The 22561-nt window shown below is 37.5% G+C and overlaps 1 protein-coding gene across 27 annotated transcripts in view; it reads right to left on the bottom strand.

The window, feature by feature from the left end:
• ITSN2 (intersectin 2) overlaps positions 1–22561 on the bottom strand; it is a 128923-nt gene that overhangs the window by 50307 nt on the left and 56055 nt on the right. For 15 of the 27 annotated variants that reach the window (XR_012003206.1, XM_072767556.1, XM_072767564.1 and 12 more), the window contains 7 exons: positions 22077–22216; positions 11481–11617; positions 8354–8490; positions 7240–7337; positions 4064–4236; positions 3619–3763; positions 536–741 (listed from right to left, as the gene is read on the bottom strand). Coding sequence is in view for 25 of the 27 variants with exons in the window: in XM_072767556.1 (XP_072623657.1) it covers positions 536–741; positions 3619–3763; positions 4064–4236; positions 7240–7337; positions 8354–8490; positions 11481–11617; positions 22077–22216 (1036 nt within the window). In the remaining 2 variants the exon portion in view is untranslated. Of the gene's footprint in view, positions 1–535; positions 742–3618; positions 3764–4063; positions 4237–7239; positions 7338–8353; positions 8491–11480; positions 11618–21027; positions 21109–22076; positions 22217–22561 lie in introns of all 27 variants that reach the window. The other 12 variants (XR_012003205.1, XM_072767553.1, XM_072767547.1 and 9 more) reach the window with 1 other exon arrangement.

Below are 22561 nucleotides of genomic sequence, written 5' to 3'. Positions count from 1 at the left end.
GGCAGGGAAAAACTGAAAAGCAACAAGACGACGACATGGATCGCACCCTTCTGGAGCTTACGATCTCATAAGGGATAGAGGTAAGAAAATGCATAACTACAATCCAGTCTGTTATGAGCAACAATACAAGGACAAGGTATTCTGGAGGCCCAGAAACAGCACACCCTACACTTTGACAAAGATAGAGGTTCTCAGTGAACATTTAAATACCGACAATGCGCAGTAAACAAAGGAGAAATGCTCCAAAGGAATGAAATGTAACTCCTCTAACTGACTTGATGACACAAAGAAAACAACTGATGTAAAATTTTAAGCACTTTGAAAACTTTAGCAATCTGAAATAACTAGAATAAAAGATACTCTAAAACTGATATAAATATATGAAGTATGCTTTTTTCACTCTAGGAATTATCCTTCTGATAGTCAAACTCAAGCATAATTGTTTTATTTTACGGTACAGCCAGTAGTTCCATGGCTGCTGACTCATTACTGAAAACACCAACATCCACATCTCATGTAAACACAAAATGCTTACTCTTCCCGCTTGACTTCACTCCCAGGGATGATTTTGACATAAGATTTTGGAAACCATCCTCTTCCTCCATGTACCTCCCCAAACCACCAATTTTCTTGCTGCTCCAAGACAGTAATAATATCATGTTTTGAAAAGTTCAAGTGGTTATCTTTCTTTGCAGTCCAAGAACAAAGGGCCTGTGCCTTTAGGTTTTCTACAACTTGTCCCTGTGAATACAAAACCACAAAATTAAAAAAAAAAAAAAAGGTAATTTCTGTTTCCTAATACATAGCTTACTGTTTAAACAGGGACCAATTTGGTGTGGTGGTGACTTAACCTTTACCTACTAATGAATTTAAAATTATATATGACAGACAACATTTGAGTAGCTTTCTGTTAAAAGTTAAAGACTGAACACCTACCATTCAAAGCAACAGCTTGGCATTAAGCATCACTGGAATGGAAGATATACTGGTCACTCAAGAAATGTATTCATAAATCCATCAGGCAGACATCATAAACAAGTGGAAAGAGACCCTTCCTTTCCCCCAGTTACCAATGGCTCTTTGCTGTGGTCACTTGAGCTTACTCCACCGGGAGTAGAGATGCGGCTGTGTTGTCTCCCACCACTTTTCTGCTTTGTGTCCCTGACCTTCCTCCTCCTATTCTTACTCATTTTTCTTTCTTTGCCTCCTCTCTGAGGAAGGAGTGTTTTGTTGATAAGGGTAATCTCTCTACCCATGCTCTGAATCTTCTATTATGCCCTCTATTTTCTAAAAATATTTTGTAACATCGTGAAGTGCCTCTCTATAATAGTCAATCTCTCCACCTCTCTTCTACTTCTAAATTCCTTAAAGATACAATAGTGTTAAATTCAATCAATTTTAATCAAGGTTCTGCACTCACCACACTACTGAACCTCTTCTTGACAAGGTCACTGATAACATCAAAGCCTAAAAAGCTTCTTCCAAAGTCTTATTTTCTCTGATCTCTGAACAGTGCTGACATCACTTAGCACCCCTGCCATTCCGAAAGCTCACTTTCTCCGGTGGTTTACAGGTCTTCTCTTTGGTCCAGGCCCTTTCCTCTCCTGTTTCACATGATTTCCCTAAATTATCTTATTTATATCTATGCCTTTTCAAATATGTATCTTTTTTAAAAAATATTTTATTTATTTATTCATAAGAGACAGAGAGAGAGAGGCAGAGACACAGGCAGAGGGAGAAGCGGGCCCCATGCAGGGAGCCTGATGTGGGACTCGATCCCAGGACTCCAGGATCATCCCCTGGGCCGAAGGCAGGCACTAAACCACTGAGCCACCCAGGGATCCCCCTCAAATATATATCTTAATTTTAACTTTATCTCCTGAGCCCCAGACTTGTAAGTCAGGCTGCTCACTGGGCCTTTTCAGCAGGTTGTCTTTAAAACAGTGAAGCTGCACATGTGAGATGTATCATTTTTAGAATCCACGAATCCCCTCTTCTTGCAATGCGCACCCAAGACAATGCTACTCGTTACTTGAGCTAAAGACCCTGGAAATGTATGGAAGGAAAATCCATTTCCTCTTCTATACATTTTCTTTATTGTGGCACTGTTTCACATCATCCTCTTTTGTTATTTAGTACTGGCACATCCTTCCTTACTTGATCTCCCTCCTTTGCTTCCTTCCACTAATCTGGCCCTTCTACTACTGCTGGAGTTAGGTTTCTAAAATATACACCTCTTAGAAACTTTCAGGGGTTGCCCACTGCCAAGTTGCTGGGCACTATATGAAACGCTTCACAAATAAACTTCAACCTCTAAATTCACTTCTTGACCCTTTCTCCATGAATCCTGTACTCCAGCCATACTATAAACAATTCTCATCCTATAAACTCCTTATGTTAACATGTCCCACTGATCCTCCCTAAATTATTTTTTCACTTTCCTTCTCTGCTACAATGTTGCTTATCTTCAAAGGTCCTGCTCAAATACTTGGCCTTTTGTGAACTCTGCTCCAATTCCCACAGACTGAATGAGATCTCTCTCTCGGCTCTATATATCTCAAGACTTTGTAGAATCTTTGTTACAATACTTCTTACACTTTACCACTGTTTCTTTTTTTTTTTTAAATGATTTTATTTATTCATTTGAGAGTGAGAGTACAAGCGGCTGGGGGGGGGGGGGAGCAGGAGGAGAGAGAGAAGTAGGCTCCCCACTGACCAGGGAGCCAGATGAAGGGCTCGATCCCAGGCCCCTGAGATCACGACCTGAGCCAAAGGCACTTGCTTAAACAATTGAGCCACCCAGGCACCCCTACAATTATTTATTTCTGTGTCTGTCTCATTAGATTACGACTTCTTAATGGCAGGGATTTTTTTTTCCAATAAATTTCTAGCACATATTGAAATTCCTGGAACATAGAATCAGGTAATTAACATGTTTTTGAGTGAAGGTGAAATCTCTGGACTTTTTTCTAATAAAGTCTGTGATTTCTTTTCAATAATGTTAATGTAACAATGTCTAAAATGGTTACATCTAAATCAGAAGCTAAATATATATATATATAACAGAGTTCCCACACAAATGACTCTTTTAGGAAAAACAAAAAACTCCCAAGTCCAAATATCTTCTTACAATAACTATAAATTAATAATAACACAACCAGATTTGTAAAGATGATATTTTGAGCTTAGAAACCTTAGCTTATAGCAACTGGATGCTATGAAAATGAATTGTTGAGAAATTTCTAATAATTATTTATACAACATCACACATAAATAAGAACAGAAACCAAATGCTACAAACTCTGGTTAAATGAGTAAAATGATGCCTTTGTATAAAAATCTTTATTCTATTTTATGTCAACACGAGCAATGTCCAAGTATAAAACACACAAGGACACCTGGGTAGCTCAGTCAGTTGAGTGTGTAACTCTTGATTTTGGCTCAAGTCATGATTTCAGGGTTGTGAGATCGAGCCTCAAGTCAAGCTCCGTGCTTAGCATGGAGTCTGCTTGAGTTTTTTTCCCCTTTGCCCCTTCCCCTGCTTGTGCTCTCTCTCTAAAATAAATAAATAAATCTTAAAAAAAAAAAAAGAATAAAGCAAAAATTAAAGATACACACCTGTCCATGAATTGGTGATATAGATCCAGGGGACACAGTACGAGTAAAAGCTGATTTTTTCTGCCATGATGTATTAACAGTTAGGTTTGTAAAAGATACATTTTGATAATCAGTCACTGATGCTGGTTGATTTGAAGAAAGTGATCTGTAAACACAACATTTTCGCATAATTATACTTAATCATTTAAAATCTAATGAAGTACTACAAATTTTCTATTTGTATAAATTTACTTTTTGTTTAAACACAACTGTGGAAATAATTCATAAACAAAGTACTGATCTACATTTCTATTTATTAAATTTCAGTATGAAATTTGGAACAAAAGATACTCTTTAAGAGCCCAGCATAGATTATAATATGAGTAAGTAGCAGGCTGATACGAATATCTATTAGGTATTTATACATTTGCAAAGCTATGTAAAACACTGTTAGCTGAATACTTACTCAGAAGTTGAGGTAGCAGATACAGATACTGTAGGGGGAAGTAAGGCCTTCTTAGGAGACACAGATTTTTCACCTGACAGCATTTTCTCTACATAGTTGCAAGGAAACCAGCCAAAATTTCCTTGAAAACTACCATAAAGCCAACCAGGTTCTCCTATGGTTTTTTCATCAACCTACAAAAACAAAAAGAAGGGTTAATATTGGTTAGAATGCCACAAGTTTACAAAGGAAGGAGATGTAGACTACAATATAGTGGCCTCATTTTCAGAATTAAGCCCATGTAACTAAAAAACTAATGCATTTTCTATAAATTAATAGATCACTATCACTAATGATTGACAAGTGCTTTTTTAAAATTTAATTTTAATTTTTAATTTTTAATTTTTTAAAATTTTTATTTATTTATGATAGTCACACAGAGAGAGAGGGAGAGAGAGGCAGAGACACAGGCAGAGGGAGAAGCAGGCTCCATGCACCAGGAGCCCGACGTGGGATTCGATCCCGGGTCTCCAGGATCGCGCCCTGGGCCAAAGGCATGTGCCAAACCGCTGCGCCACCCAGGGATCCCTAAAATTTAATTTTTAATGTTATCCAAGTTAAATACATAGTTTACAAAAAAACCCAGCATTCTACATAGCTTATGATGGAAGACCCCATCACTCATTTTGCCCTGATTTCCACTCCTCATAGTAACTTGCCATTCTTAGTTGTTTTTCTGTATTATCTTCTCTATTTCTAAATAATGTATTTACGCTACTATTTTAAAAATTATTTTATTTATTTGACAGAGAGAGAGCAGGAGAGCACAAAGCAGGGGAAGTGGTAAGGGGAAAGAGAGAAGCAGGCTCTCTGCTTAGTACCCTGAACTCAATCTCAGAAGCCGGGGCTCGATCTCAGAACCCTGGGACCACGACCCAAGCTAAAGGCAGATGCTTAACTGACTGAGCCACCCAGGCTGAAGGCGGCGCTAAACTGCTGGGCCACCGGGGCTGCCCAAGACAAGTTTAAAATAGACAAGCTAGAGCACTAAAAATGAAGAGAGGAACACAAAAGACCCCAAGGAATTATGCAACATAAAGTAGCATGCACAGAAATATACCTGATTTAAACGTTGGTCTCAAGGCAAGGATCATTGACAGGTATGAATACTGGCATTCAAACACTAAATTCCTCCTTTTCCCACAAACTTTTTTTTTTTAAAGATTTTATTTATTTATTCATGAGAGACACACAGAGAGAGAGAGAGGCAGAGACACAGGCAGAGGGAGGAGCAGGCTCCATGCAAGGAGCCCGATGTGGGACTCGATCCCGCATCTCCAGGATCACACTCTGGGCCAAAGGCAGGCGCCAAATCGCTGAGCCACCCAGGGATCCCTCCTACAAACTTTTAAAAGCCTACTTTCTTTAACACTTTTTCCTAATATTTTTTACCTTTCTAAGAAGAAAAGGCCCATTCATTTAATCTTTAGAATTTGACCAAGTTTGCTTTTTGAGGAGTCAATTTTAACCAACTGCACATCTGTTATTTATAGCCCTAATTAAATTTTACTTGTCAATCTACATAGACTTAAACTAGAAAATTTACCTAAGTTCTCACAGGTTTATGTAAACTATTACTTCAAAAATACCATTAACACATATGAACACTAGAAAAACAGGTTGTCATGGAAAATATTACCAGGGCTCGGTAGGATATCTAATCTTTTTCACTTTCAATCAAATCTCTTCTGCTCCCTTCATCCATTAAACTGATCAGATCTTGCCTCCTATCTTACCAAGAATAAGGAAATAAATATCTAGCTAACATAATGTTCCTGTTGTCACTGCCACTAGACTGGCTTGATGACATGGGGGTGGTCTGCTGGTAGCTTTCCACTACCATCCTTCCTCTACTGTATTAGAATGTATTTCTCATCAGACTATCAGCTCATTATGTGCAGAGACTGTGTCTTATTTACTATATTTCTAGCCTAGCATAGTCCTCAAAAGTATTTGTTGACAGAATAAATAAAAGAGATAACCAAAAATATAAGTAGACTTTTGATCAAATGTGCCCAGAGATAGGTTGCATCTCTTCATTCTTGAACACAACTTCATCATCACCAACAGGTGGAGGAGGAACAGGAGGGCCACCAGACTGTGGCACTGTCAGGGGTAGCGATGGTAACAGAAGGAATGTGTAGCTGGGGACCATCTTGAGTGAACAGATGTTTCTGGTAAATCCTATGCCAAGTATCACTAAATATCTGCTTTGTAACTGGTAAAATACATCAAAGTGGTAACCGTGCAGGGAAAAAAGAAAGCAGGCACTGGCTAGGTATTCTAGGTAATATTATCTTAATTTACTAAGAAGAAAACCGAAGGAGAGACTAAAACTCAAGTTAGTATGTTTCTAAAGCCTGTATTCTCTTTCCATTATATCACAATAGTTATATCAAATGCTATTCTCTGCATCTTCTCTTATTCATCCATTTTATGTGGTTTGTGACTATATAATAAAGACCTTCTGTTGCAAAGAACAAGGGCTTGCATCTAGTTAGAGCTATAGAATCTACCTCCTTTGATTTTTTTAATGGTTGCCAGAAAATGATCAGCTTCCTCAAATTTCATCCGTAATTTATTAAAATAACAAAATCAGCATCACCTCTTATGATGTGATGCAACAGCATGATGTAAAGAACACGGGATTTGGAAATCAAAGGCATGTACTTGCAACCCACTCTGGCACTGTCCTGCTATTACATTTTCTGTAATTTTCTCTTCTTACATTTTCTCTTCTGTAAGTCTAAGCTTCCTTACCTAGAATATGGCAGTAATAATATGCTACTCTGCAGAATGTCATCAGGGCCAAATCAGATAAAGTTCAAGATAGGCTTTTATTTTTTATTTTTTAAAGATTTTATTTATTTATTCATGAGAGACACAGAGAGAGAGGGACACAGGCAGAGGGAGAAGCAGGCTCCATGCAGGGAGCCTGATGCGGAATTCGATCCAAGGACTTCAGGATCACACCCTGGGCTAAATGCAGATGCTAAACCACTGAGCCATCCAGGGATCCCCAAGATATGCTTTTTAAATGGTAAATCGCTATATAAAATGATAGTCATTATTATTAAAGAAAGTAATATATTACATTGTACTAAGCTTATTCATGAACAATAAAAACTATTTCTTACCTGTATTATATCCCCGGAATTAAAACTCATCTCATCATGGCTCCTGGCTTCAAAGCGATACAGTGCTTTATAATTCACCAAAGCACTAGCTGGCTCACCTAAAGAGAAGATAATTGTCATTATTTGCTACTTTCATGTACACACACATCTTTGTGATGACTCAATATAAAGAGCTCATAAAATCAAAAGGAAAAAACTGAATATCAAACAGTAAAATGAAAATGCATTTGATATAGGCTTGTTAGGATTTAAATATCTTGTATAGCCAAAGAATCAATATAAAAGCAAACAAGGACGTTCAATTTCAGTAAAGTAGGAGGCAATGAAACAAAGACATGACTTGCAGGGTGTGCTACGCTCAGGGACGCCGGGGAAGGTGGAGGAGTGGTGGCAGACTAAGCCATGCAAGGCGGCCAAGCAGCAAGGTTTGTTCTGTGGCGCTCAGAATGTACCAGGGAAGAGACAGAGAGAAAGTTTGCAAATGAGGTTAGCAGTGAACAGGGTTCAGTGAAGAGCAAGCTGTAGGTTTACCAGGACGGTTCTAAAAGAAAAACAGAAGAGCTCACAGATACACTAGCCTTAATAAGATTATAAATATTTTATTTTATATGCAGAATAAATGCTTTAGCTTATAGAAATTTCAACACATGTATCATTAATAAGGATTCAAATATCTGTGTATCCAAAACAGATACAGCAATATGTAAAGTATCTTAGGAATGGACTCTAAGGTGTATCATAAAGCATATGAGAAAATTTTAATATGCAAAGATTTAAAATTTTACTGCTTTTTCATGAAAACAAACAGTTTAGTTAACACTGGTTGAATAAACTATTTACAAATGTTTACTTCAATTATGAAAACCATGTCAGGGTCTGTTCATAGCTAGTCAGTGATTATGATCTTCTTTTCTACATGTTGTTTTAAGACTTCTACCCTCAGTCTGTTTTAATAAAGCCTATGCATTTCTCCAAGTTTAATTTAGAAAAAGTTTTGACTCAAAGGTTAACATCTGCTTAAATTTTTTTTCCTCTCATCATAATCTTTTTTCTTATTGCTTTCATTGTTCTGTCTCAGAAAAATAAAATCTATCATTTTTATCCTTTTCCTTACATTGTTTCTCCTCCACTTTCCGCTCCTCTTCTTGAACTTTCTCTTGTGCTTTTTCTTCCTGGAGTCGCTTTTGTTTTTCTTCTTCTTCCTTTCTAAGACTTTCCCTCCATAAGCTTTCTTTTCCTTGCTTTGCTTTCCTTTACATAAAAAAAAGAGTTTGCATAATGTCCTAAAATTTTTGTTAAGCAAAATATCAGATCTTCTTCCTCACAAACTATAGAAACATTACATATTTCTTATGTACTTATATATAATCTTATATATTTACATACTTATTACATAGCAAAGACATATTAGAAAGGGATGTGGAAAAACAGTGGGGATCATGGATGAAGGGGAAAACCAACTACTTGAGGTCACCCTTGGACATACAGATGAGCTGAGGAGTAGGACCAACAATTTCCCAAACCCTCAAATTCCCTGTCAGCCAACCTCCTAATTCCAAGAAGGGAAACTAAACTATTCAGAAAACATATCTAAAAAGTGTGTCTAAATGCTCTTCCTTTCTCCCCAGATTTTTCGTAAGGACTATATTCCAGCTCTTATTCCTACTCTTGTAGCTAAACCCTGTTTTCAAGATGTGGTCATTGCTGTGGAAATAGGAAATGCTTCTGGGCAGATTACCTACTCTCTACATTGTCCCTTGGAAGTCTTTTCCATTGTTAGGTCCATGCTTGCATATGTGTTTGTGATGTGATATAACCGCAGCTTGGTTTTTAGCTGGGCAAGATGGTCTCTGGTCAGATTTAGCTCTTACAGTATTAAAACTAATGTTCACCATAGTTTTCTTTCTGGCATGTATTTTTATGGTCTTACTCGGAAGCGGAGCTGTCATCACTAAATTTAGCACCTTCTCCAAGCCTCTGCTCACACTATCAGGGACAGCAGAGCCTGTGGCTGAATACAGCCTGGGAGTTGTGATTATTTATGCCCCACCAAGGAGGACATCTTGGCTTAAATCCATTTCTCAATTCCTATAATTCCTGGAGAAATTTGGAAATTCTGTAATTCCCAAAACTGCAGACCCACTTACTCAGCAACCTTTTCTTCCTCATTCCTGGACTTCATACTCGTGGTTCATTACCCTATGACTAGCTTCCTCTTGACACTCTGCAAATCCTCCCATACCCTTTCTCACTCCAAAGAGTGCTTCCCCTAGCACTTTGTAACTGACATCTGGCTCTCCTTTGAGGGTCATACTTCTCTGCAGATCTTTCTTAATCTCCACTTCCCAGTTAGTTTCTCGGCAGCCTTTTCTGTTATTCTTCCACACTTAAAATGACCTAATCTAGCTTTTATTTGAATTCCTATAGATTATAAACACCACTATCAAAGTATTTACGTGTTTACTAGGATAAAGAAAGGCTAGAGAGTTAAGAGAATTAAATTTTGGTAAACTTTCTTATGTAGGAGTTAGTAGATGAGAAACTGGGCCAGAAACAGAATGTACCTCAGAAGCTGGACAAAGGGCAAAGAGGCCATATCGCCAGGGTAAAAATCTGACTATAACCCAACAGCATGGGACAAGGAGGGAACCTTCCTAGGCAAATAGCTAGGAAATCAAGTTATATTTCTAAGACTCAGCTTTGGACTTATCTTACATGTGTTTCTGCTCAGATTTCTTCCCTCTTCTATAGCAGGATAACATGTGAGGAAGATGAATGAAATGAAAATATGTATTACTCATCTGGGTTGCTGGGCTAAAAAAATTATGAGCAGTGATGAAGAGATATCAAGATACTTGCAATGTGTCATGAGAAAATTCTGAACACAGTGACTACCTACGTAGTCACTTCACAGTTCCCCTGTGCAATATTCAGTGGCACTGTTAAGGGGCAGGTAAAAGTCTTCTTAATTTGAAGTCTTCACTGTTTCTGCTTCTATATTATTCTAGTGTCTCCTGTCAGAGCCCACAAAAGTAGGGGCCTTGGAGTAAAGAGTACTACAGCAATCTGTTTAGTTGTCTCCATCTCCTACTGGAATGACAAGAGCTCAAGGAACAAGAAGTAAAGCCAGAGTCTCCCTACATCACAGTCAAACAGAGACCACTCAAAGTTTGCTGGGAGTGGTAACAGAGGTCTGCTATATGGTAATGTACAACACATCTTGCCTCCCTAGGAACTCTTAGCTCTTTCATGGGCATTACTTGTCTACTTGTCTCCAAGGTAAAGGAATGTTGGCTCCTTAGTATTTATTAAGTATACTGATTTCTGACACTAGAGAACTTGGGGGGGAATTGAGGAACATATCAGATATAGGACCTTACAACAGAAAACAAACAAACAAACAAACATGCTGAGCCTCTAAATAAATGGTTCTATGCTTCAGATTGCTTCAGTTTCCGCGACTGTCTTACTTCTTCTTGCTATAAATGGAGGCAATTGATAAGCTCAGTGGTACAGAGACCTGCATCAATATGGCATTACACATTCCACCTGTAAAGTATTTGGTTTTGTGATCTTTCAGTAAATAAATAGATTTATAACGGAGAGATGGAAAGGATGAGTGTAAGACATTTGTGCTTGGCTCATTAGCTACATTATTTTTATTTAATTCACAGTTACCTATGAAGCATGCATCAATATTTCTACTTTTCAGATGGAGAAACTGGGGTTCAAAAGGTAAAATGACTTGACCAAGATCATCCAAATAGTAAGTGGTAGATCAAGAAATCTAATCCAGAGATCCCTGGGTGGCGCAGCGGTTTGGTGCCTGCCTTTGGCCCAGGGTGCGATCCTGGAGACCCGGGATCAAATCCCACGTTGGGTTCCTGGGGCATGGAGCCTGCTTCTCCCTCTGCCTGTGTCTCTGCCCCTCTCTCTCTCTCTCTCTCTCTCTCTCTCTCTCTCTGTGTGTGACTATCATAAATAAATAAAATAAAATAAAAAAAAGAAATCCAATCCAGTTCTGATGCCAAAGCCTCTTTTTTTCACTAATGGAACATAAAATTGATTACTATAATCTCAGTCCCTAAAAGAAGAACTAAATTTCCAAAATTGAGAATCTAATTAGCATCAAAAATAATCCTTTCATTTCCATTAAATTCTCATAGTCAAACTAAAGATATGGGCAACAAAATTAGAATTCTAATAGTAATATAGTATAATAAATTTATCAACTGTATTACCTTATAGCCTCATCTTCAAGTTTCTTTTTCTGTATTAGCTCTGACCTTTTTCTTTCAATTTCCTTCAACTTGTCACGTTTGATCTTATGAAGCTGTTCAAGGGCTAACTGCTGTGTATTGTAGCTTTCTCTCAGTTCCTAAGGAGAAAATGAGAATAAGTCAATATACCATTGATTTAAATATTCTTGTCTTATATACTAATGTGGCATTTTCTTTTTTTTTTTTAATGTGGCATTTTCATTAAGAGACAAAAATCTGAAAGCAAGTTAAACTCAAGTAAAAAGAGTAAGTTTTAAAATATGTAGATGATTTAAAAATCCTGAATAGAAGTATTTAAGTCCTGTAACCACTGAGGACAAATTCACTTCTAAGGAACAAAGATAAGCCAATTTCATAAGCCAAATCTTTGATTTGATATTTTATTTTTAATAAAAAACCCCAATTACTAAAAATATGGGGAAACAGGGGTGCCTGGGTGGCTCAGTCAGTTGAGCATCTGACTCTTGGTTTCAGCTCAGGTCATGATCTCAAGGTAGTTCAATCAAGCCTTGTGCTGGGTTCCATTCTCAGTGTGGAGTCTGCCTAAGATCCTTTCCTTCTCCCTCTGCCACTCCCTGTCACTAGCACACGCTCTCTTTCTAGAATAAATGAATAAATCTTTAAAAAAAATATATGGGGAAACAATCTGATTATTTGAAGAGGAATTTTGATATTTTTCACATATGTAGTTTAACCAAGTACCTCTAACTTGTTCAGTAAGATGCTGAACACAGAAGCAATTATTGAGTAATTTACTTAGAACTAAAAACAGAAAAGATAATATCTACCTAAAATCATGACTAGAGTAAGTCAAAATAATGAAAAGTATTGCAAACAGGAATTGAAATAAACATTTGCTTACTGAGCATCTAGTTCTATGCAGTGCCATAGAGATATGCAGGGGATCAAATCCAGGGCCCTCTTCCTCTCAAGTTTGCAGTTTTTGCCTTCAAAGAGCTCAAAATATCAAAGTAAAGAAAAGTACTAAAATGTGGGATAGAGATTTGCTAAGATCTGCTAAGCACCTTAGCAGAAACCTGTGGTCATTTGTTTAGCATTTTCCTTCCATCTTCTAACAGCATCTTTCCCACAGCATCTGCCCCAACCCTAGTCTGTGCAGTTGTGAGGATCTGTCAGTCCACCCACACCCCCTCAGGTGTAGTCATTTAATCCAGGCCTAACAATCAATCATGGCACCCCCACCTCCCTCCAAGCTGGGCCAGAATCCTTTCCTGGGATTCAGATAGACTGAAGACAGGAGAAAGAAGTCTTTCTTCCTCTAAAACTCATTAAACTGGGATAAGGTAACCCTGGAGCTGTCCCACTACTAAGTGAGGCCACCTGGGTAAAAATTAAATCAATGTAGGGATCCCTGGGTGGCGCAGCGGTTTGGTGCCGGCCTTTGGCCCAGGGCGCGATCCTGGAGACCCGGAATCGAATCCCACGTTGGGCTCCCAGTGCATGGAGCCTGCTTCTCCCTCTGCCTATGTCTCTGCCTCTCTCTCTCTCTCTCTGTGACTATCATAAATAAATAAAAATTTAAAAAAAAATTAAATCAATGTAGGAAAGAGGGAAGCAAAGACTAGAGGCAGAGAGCGGAAGGCCTAGGGAACTGAATCTCCAACTGTATTCCTGTGCCTAGGAACTGCACCCGCCCAGTAGCATCTCTACTGACTCAGCAGTCCTGGTAAGCTCCAGTAACTACTCTCGTTAGCTTAACTATTTTGTTTTTGTTTGTTTTTAAAGATTTTATTTATTCATTCATGAGAGACGCAAAGAGAGAGAGAAGCAGGCTCCATGCAGGGAGCCCGAAGCAGGACTCAATCCTGGGTCTCCAGGATCACACCCTAGGCTGAAGGCGGTGCTAAACTGCTGAGCCACCTGGGCTGCCCAGCTTAACTATTTTGAACTGAGTTTCTTTTACATGAAATCGACAGAATCCTAAACAAGAAAATATAAAAAGGCTGGAGTAAGGAAGAGAGAAAAAAAAAACCCCAAAACCAACCTACTCCCCCGCCCCAAAAAAACCCTAAAGTAATCAAGAGGTTTCATGGCAGAGGTGGAACCTTCAACAGTACAGCTGACCCTCAAATAACTGGGTTTGAACTGTGTGTGTCTACCTAACACAGATTTTTAAAAATAAATACAGCATAGTACTGTAAATGTGTTTTCTCTTCCTTATGATTTTAATTTTTTCTCTAGCTTAATTTTAAGAATACAGTATAATATACATATAACATAAAATCTGTGTTTATCACTATGTACGTTATAGGTTAGGTGTCTGGTAGGCTATTAGTAAATTTTTGGGAAGTCAAAAGTTGTACACTGATTTTCAACTATATTGGGCATTGGCTCCCCTAACCCGTATTGTTCAAGGGTAGAATATGTATTTGGAAGAATGTTATGGTAAAAAATGTTTTTGGGTGTCTACCTGTACACAACAAAACTCTAAACCAAAAAATCCTCCAAAACAAAACAAAAAACAAAAACTCAATTTTTTTTCAGAAATATTTTACAGGTGAACCCTTTTAACTTGATTGAAATGAGAGATATGATCTGAGTGCAATGTGGTGTAAGTCTGAAAACTATGTCCAAAATGTCTGAGATCAACACTTGGAGTGTTGCAGTTATCCTTTTTTAAAGATTTTATTTATTTATTTGAGAGAGAGGGAGAAGCAGATTCTTCACTGAACAGAGAGCCCAATGCAGAACTCGATCCAAGGACTGTGAGATTATGACCTGAGCTGAAGGCAGATGCTTATTAACCAGCTGATGCTTAACCACCCAGGTGCTCCAAGAATTGAAGTTTAAAAGGACAGTTAAAAGGAGCCAAATTAATGCCTGATCTTCTTATCTGCAAGATTAGCACTCTGACTTGTCCTGTAAGATACTGCTCTAAATCTTCCTTTATCAGCTCCATTCCTCTAATGTCTGAGTTCATGAGCTTCCCATGCTCCCCAAGGCATCCTGTGCCTTCCTCTACCACAGTCAGTGTCTTCTGACTATATGATTACCTCCTCCACTGGAATGAGTTTCTTGACAACAGGGCTGACTTTCATCAAGGTATGCCCACCCAAGAAGGCTTAGTATAGTGTGGATATTTAATTAGTATTTATTATATGAATGAAAATGCATAAAAAAGTCTATACATATTAATAAGAATTGAAGAGCACCATAAGGCTTGCCAGAAACTTCCTCTGCCTGACTGCAATACCCTTAACAATTGTTTTCAACTAGACTCACAGGATTAAGTCATTGCTTCGTGGAGGCCCTGGTTCAATAGATGAGTTAACTGAGGATAAGTAAACTAAACAGCACTATGGACAGAGCTGTTGTAGTTTGTTTTTGTTTTTAAAGATTTTATTTCTTTATTCATGAGAGAGACAGAGAGAGAGAGAGAGAGAGAGGAAGAGACACAGGTAGAGGGAGAAGTTGCAGACACTGATGCTTTCACCCCAGATACTTCATCACTATTCTACGTAACTACCATCCCAATGCCAGTTCCAAACTACAGACATTTAACACAGCCATGAAGTATTACTTAATACAGAGTTCATATTCAAAAATGTCCCTACAGCATAAATATTATCCTCAGTAATAGCTTATTTTCTGATCCATGATCCAATCAAGGGTCATACACTGCATTTCACTGTCATGAGTGTCCTTTAGTCGTGGTTCTTTGGTCTTCTTAAATCTGGAAGATTTCCTCCATCTTTTATGAGAGTCACAATTTTAAAGTGTGGGTTAGTCAGCTGTTTTATAGACCAAATCACAATTTGGGTGTGTCTAATTATTTCCTTACACTTAGATGAAATATTTTTGGCAAAAATAGTATAGAGGTGATGTATTTCTTTCAGTGCAATGTATCAGGAGACACAAAATGTTGGTTTACACCATCTTGGTAATCTTAAATTTGACCACTTGGTTAAGACTGGTTTACTTAGTTTTAGGCCTGGGTGTACCTCAACATGACTCAACAAAACATTCACAAAAATTTTTAAATCCAGCATCTATTTCTATTGTTTTCATTGCTCAGAGTACTTATTCTACCATCCTGGTAGAAATGGAAGATTTAACTCGCTGAACTTTAGCCAATACTGAATACCTCCTATAGTGACAGGAAGTAACTTTATATTCTAATTTTGCTTAAAGAAAGCATGTGATGTTTTTTTTCCAAAGGCCAGGCCTTAAAAGATATTCAATTGATAAAATACAGCTCAGCTGAATAATGTGATACAATCAAGATAAAGAATTTTGATTAGGCACGAAAAAAAATCATAGCAGAATGCAAATTAGCTCCTCAAACATCCAAAAAGCCTCCAAAACAAAATAAAAAACCCTGAACATCTGTCTAGCACTTTAAAGTGCTTTTACACATAATACTTACATTTAATCTGATAATCATTCTTATAAAATAGATATGACCATTTCTGAGGCTGAGAAGATTGATTTGCCTAATTTTGAACTGTCTCCACTATGTCACTCAAACTCCAAATCATACCACAGATTCTAAATTTACTTTCACTTAAATTCACTTTCAGCTAAATTTCTAAAGTATCTTTATTAGGTAGGAAATATTTTTAAGATTAAATGATTTAAAGGGATATGACAAACGGTATTTCATGTCCATTCTAAAGGGGGGTACCTGAGTTAAGAACACAAAAGCAGCATTCTGAGTAAGAGGAGGCAACATCAAGTCTCCATGATGACCACTAAACCAACCCTAGTATGCCCAGAGCCTGTTAAACAACAAGAGGGATCACCTGCCTCTATCCTGAAGCAGATGGGCCTTCAGTAAAATTCAATTTTAGAAGCACTGTCTAGAGTAACCAAGGACTAGTCAGTAAAGCCAGAATGACAAAGTCCCAATGGAAACGTTTAGGATAGACGTCTATGATAAGCCCCAATTCTGGTGTTTACAGATTCTACTTTCTCTCTAAGGAATAGTATCTCCTCAGTCATTATCTCAAATCAGCAGGGGTGACCTTCCAACGCACTGAAAGTACTGCGGAGATTTAGGGTGATTCCTACCCTAATAAAAACCACAAAAAAATTTGTATGGCACATGATAGTTCAGAAAGCCCTTATATATATATATATATACATATATATATATATGCTATCTCAAAACTTGCCCTAAGACTCTATAAAGAAGGCAGAGTAGACACTGTCAGCTTCATCTTATAAATGAAGAAAGCAAAATTTGGAAGTTAAATGACAGTTACACAGCTAGCAAGTGGCATGGGTAGGACTAGAACTCATTTCTTCAGATTCCGAAGTCGGTACTTTTCTCACTGTTAACTCACTACTAAAGATAGGACACTGTGTCCTTATTAAAGGAATAAGGGCCTGTCAAATGTCTCATCTTTGTCTCATCTTTGAACCCACAGGCTTTGCTATGTGTCTTGGTGTGACTTGATCAAAAGTAAAAATTATCACTAATCCTGTATATGAATATTATAGGTTCCAGAACATAATTCCTTCAAATAATTTTAAATATTTTACATAACCACCATGCCAATGCTAGTAGCAAGCTACCACAGTAGGCTAAAGGAGTGCTCACTCCTTTAGCTCTGTCTCAAAGACCACAAATTAGAACTCATTGCTTGTCTTCCTCCAACACTAAGGACAATTCTCTCTCACCTGTCAATCCACCTGGCCTTCCTTGTCATCCTTTATCACCCAAATTCTCATCTCTAGAATGCTGTTTATCTCTTGATCTGACCCAATCCTTACCCACCCTTCCTCTCCTCAAACCCTTCCACTGCCTAGGAACTCCCTGTTTGTGATCTAGGAAGCTCCTGGCATATCTACACAGCTTCTCTGAAAGAAAATTCCCTTAGCCTTTTAGTCCTTTTGGCTAATCCTTCAGGATACTGTTTTTCCTCTATTTCTCTCTCTGTTTTTTTTTACCACATATTCCATTTACATCAGGGTGAGGGGATAACTAAAGTTATTTTCCTTGCTCTTCATTGCCATTCCAGACCATTATCTCTCTTCCCTCTCACAAAGTCTTGCTTTTCTGAGGCTTATACCATCTTGCAACACCACCCTCCTCTTCCTCTTTATTGTCACCTCTTGATCATCTGGTCTGATCCTCATTCATTAATCTTCACTACTCTCCAAGGTTTTGACATCCATATGGACTTGATCAAAACTTCAACTCTCCTTTTTACTCCACTTAATCCACCATTTCCATTTTTATACTTTGAATCTTGTCATCCCTAGAAACAGAACTATCATTGGTTAAATACCCCATTCTTCAAACATAAGTTCTTATCCTCTGAACTCGTCTTATACTTGGTACACTCACTGACTCCATCACTCTCATCAGCACCCTTTCCTCTCCTCACACTCTTTCATGTCCATTCCACATTTCAGAGTTTATCTTTACTGTAATTGTCATGTCAAGATCTGAAACTCCTTGTCCCTCCCTCGTTGTCATGTCTATTAAAACCTCAAACTTGTATGAACCCATGAACCTACTTCATCAGTCTTCATTGTGCTTTTATCTAAGAAGATGAAATTTGGTGGGGAAAAAAAAATCATACAATTAGGCATGCTGCTTTCAATTTATATTCATGACCTCCAACTTCACACAGGCATTCAACATTGCTCAGCACACCTACTGTTTTCCTTTACCAAACATGGACTGCCTATCCCCACTAAGATGTCTATTTCATGCCTAGTTCTCTCTCTGGAAACAAAACTATCTCATCTTTCCTAATCTGGGAATTTGGGAGTTCCCAAAACTCCTTAATCTTCCATCCATTCTTCTTGCTACCAGTTAATAATCTTGCCTCATTAAACCACCAGATTGGAATTCCTTTATCTTTCCATTTTGAAAGTCAATAAAACTTCCTATATCTGTACCCAACTTCTAGTCTGGTTGGACTTATTCCATGTCCTCAACTACCCAGGAAGATTCCCTGTAATTGTCCAATTTGCTTCTGATTTTAAGTCTTAAAGCTGTCAGCTTCCTACTCTCCACAAGCAAATTTAGCTGCATTCACGCTCATCTTTTCCCCATATGTTACACTCAAGGTCTCTTTATCTAATCCTTAAATCTATGCTCTGGATTATATCTCAATCTGGTTCCCTCAGACTCGGTTTTATCAATCACTGCCACCATATATATTCAACATTAAGCTCTCCCTTCCTTCCTCCCTCTCCTTCCTCTCCATCTCCTTCAAGTTTTTTTGTGTATTTTTTTTTAAGATTGTATTTATTTGAGTAAAAGAGAGTGCACATGTGCACTTGAGAGAGCACAAGCAGGGGAAGCAGCAGAGGGAGAGGGTAAGGCAGGCTCCCCACTGAGCAGGGAGCCCAACTCAGGGCTCCATCCCAGGACACTGGATCATGACTTGAGCCTAAGGCAGATTGCTTAACCAACTGAGCCACCCAGGTGCCCCCATTTTTTGCATTTAAGAAATAGCCTTTACAGAAAAAATACACGGAGTCACAAGTGTTCCTAGAATGTGGGATCCATGGTTCTGTGCTGTTTTCTAATTCCTTTCTACTTTTTTTTTCCCATAAAGTCTATATGTTAACTCTAAAATGCTGGATATTTTCTGAGAACATTCAAAACCGCTCATTAACTCAAGTATTTATTGCCACCCACTAACATTCCATGTACTCCTACAGGTGCTGGGAATACAGCAATGAGATATTTGGCTTGGCCAGGCAGTACAGATGTGGTTACCTCACCAGCTCTAGTCTCTACATTTCCATTCCTCTGTCCTGACAGAAACTCTCTCTCTCCCAATAAGCGTATGTCTCACAGAAAGCTGATACCACCTTCAAGGGTGGTCTCAATTATTCTCTCCTCAGTTTTCTTGAGATAAAATTGACAAATACAAATCATATATGTTTAAGATGTACACCGAGATATTTCCATATAGGTAGGTACACACTGGGAACTAAGTCAATTATCTACCTCACATAGTTACCATTTTTCTCTCCTATCTTAGCAAATCTCAAGCATACAACATGATATTGCTAACTAGAGTAGCCATGCTGTACATCACATCCCCAAACTTATCCATTTTGCATAACTGAAACTTTCTTTTGTCCTTCAAGTCTTTCTTAAATTAAAAAAAAAACAAACAAAAACACTTTTCCTTTGACTTCATGCCTTCTTTGCACTCTCCTTCCCGAGCTGTTCACACTCACTCAGCCCTTCCTCAACTCCCATTCATTCCTTATCTGCCGCAGTTCAGCTTCTGCTCACTTAACTAAAACGGCACTTTCAGAATGGTCTTCAAGGTCTCAGTGACAATTCCATGGATATTTTCAGCACTATGTTAAAGGACTGCTCTGCAGTGCTTTGCAGAGTGACTACATGAGGCTCTTTTCTTCTTGCTTTCCATAACAACACAGTCTCCTAACTACTTTGAACCCCTCTTAGTTCTAATCCTAAATTTGCCTCTGATGAAAGTATCAACAAGCAGTGAAAGGCTGGAAGGCAGGAAGCAGAAGGAAGAAAGTAAAACAAGAGCCAAGAATAATCTGCTGGCCTGTGGAGAATCAAATGCTAACTGAAATAATCACTTGTGTGTGAGTACAGCCTACAATCATTGTCAAACCTCATTTTGTAGATGGAAGAAATGTAGGGTGAAATTTCTGTGCAACCTATAGCATAAGTTCTAAGACGAGATGATCTGGCCATTCATGCTACAACCATAAAGTAAAGGCTGATATCATCTTTCCAACTTGCACCCTTTGCTTAAATAACAAATAAGTTGTACTTATCAAGTTCTTGTCTTCACTATGTGTAAAGACATATACATATATATTCAACTGCCCTACTGCTGTAGAATGCACAATCAAAATCTAGGGTCAGCAAGAGGTAAATACAAAGCACCTTTCTTTGTATTAAAACAGATATTCACTGAGTATTTGAAATACTCTGTGTGCTACAAATGACAAAGTGAGCTACTTATGTATATGATTTAAACATCTTTATCTGAAGTAAGCATGTCTAAACATGAGGCCTGTAACTAGATGTAACTAAAGCTGCTCCTGTATTACTGGTTCTCTAAGATTTTCCCTTATAGCAGTATTAGGAAGCAGCCTGGTACATACATGACATAACCTTGCCCCACATTTCAGAAGGTGTAAATTTTATTTTAAACAATGATTTTCAGTAATATGGGTAAATGATTAAATCTCACATTCCTTTAGCTTTCTTTTTCATTGAATCAGAAATCATCCCAGCAGGAGCTCAATGCACAGGGATATTAGAAGGGAAATAGGTAGTTATTTCTAAGTGTCTTGGGCTTCTCATAAGACAGGTTACTCCAGGCAACCCTATGAATTTCTGGCATTAGACTCAAACAGGCAGTTAGACAGCAGAAGGCTACTCAAGCAAACAGAAAGAAAAAAGGTCCACATTGTGTATGTTATTTCAAACAAAGATACTCAGATAAATGCAAAGAATAGTCTAGTTTTTAAGAAAAGAAAACAGTAAAGTAACTCAAAGAAAAGAAGCTAGATATTAGAAAATAACCTTAAGTAAGAGGAAGAGGTTGTTGAGACAGCTTAGCAGAGACAAAAGGCACTGCAGAACAGAGTCATCCATATTCCCACACTGTAAGATAAGGCAGATAAAAAGCCAATTAAACTATGTACAGATTTTAAAAAAAATTATGTAGGGAAGATAACTTGGCTGGCTTATCTGTCCATCAATGACAAATTATTTGGTTTTCTTTAAAATGTTTTCTATAGAATATTTGCTCATGTAAAATGTATTATTAACATTATTAACCTAAAACTTCCCCTCTATAACTGAAGCCACCATGCCTCTTTTCTTCATAATGTTCACTCTATAGTTGGTGTAATATTATTCCAAATAAGTCAGCAAAAGTCACATGAAGAGATAGAGAGCTACTATTCCCAAACTGGAATGATGTGTCATCAGTCTGGTTTTTACCTTTTAATACTTCTATCATAGATATGGCTTCAGTATATAACTAATACTGCATATGAATGGTGAGCATACAGTAGACATTTTGGACATCTGCTCTGCCACCGCAGTAAAAAATGAATCATGAACTTACTTTTCATGCAAAGTTTGAGTGCCAGATTATGCTTTGGATTTCACTGATTATTGCATTACCTCACAAAGGTTAATTACATTATAACAAAGAAACAGAAAAAAAGAATTTAGTAGGTTATAAAAGCCTCTACCATTACAAGTATTTTAAATAGTTTTCCATATTTACCATCTTAGAATTTTGCCTAAGATCATGTTGGCTGAGACCAATTTTCTATACTGACAAAGGCACTTATTCTTAAAATGTACAGATGCCAATAAAAGCAGTCAAGAACTGGGAACTATGGTAAATGGTAGGTTTCATTACATAACACCATGTTTATAATATCTACAGAGAACATTTAAAAGGAATCTTGTAATCCTGGTATAGCTCAAATTATAAGATAAATTATGCAAATATACTCCATATAACAATAATAGCTTTAGTTACTCATCCTACTAAATCAAAATGAGGAGGATAAGAAGGCAGCTACCTAAAAATGAATATAATAGAAGATAAATACCTTTAGTTGGTTGTTAAATGAATCCATTTCAGATAGCTTAGATGCAGTTTCTTTTTCAAGAGCATCTAATTGTTCTTTAAGTCTTTGGCATAATTCTTCCTTTTCCAATGATTTTTTATGAAGCAAACCAATCCCTAAATCTGAAATACAAACATCAGATAGTTTACATTTGGTAGAAATTCTTATGTCACTACTGGTAGTTGACTTTTACTGTCATATCTAAGTCAAACCTCTATGCTATATACCTTAAACTCACAGTGTATGCTAGTAACATCTCAGTAACACTGGAAAAAAAGATATAAATTTAAAATTGCTCCATGGTAATCTACATTATGGCTATTTCATAATTTACATAACTATCCCCTTTTGGATTGGCATTAGGTTGTTTCTAATTTTCTACTATTTATATAAAAATACTGCAATAAATATTCTTGTACGTGTATTTTTAAAGCACACATGAAAGTATTTTACATGGCTAAGAGATG

This window comes from Vulpes vulpes, chromosome 8 (genome assembly GCF_048418805.1).
Source record: "Vulpes vulpes isolate BD-2025 chromosome 8, VulVul3, whole genome shotgun sequence".
In the NCBI taxonomy this organism is placed as follows: Eukaryota; Metazoa; Chordata; class Mammalia; order Carnivora; family Canidae; genus Vulpes; species Vulpes vulpes.
This window is presented reverse-complemented; position numbering and strand designations above follow the sequence as displayed.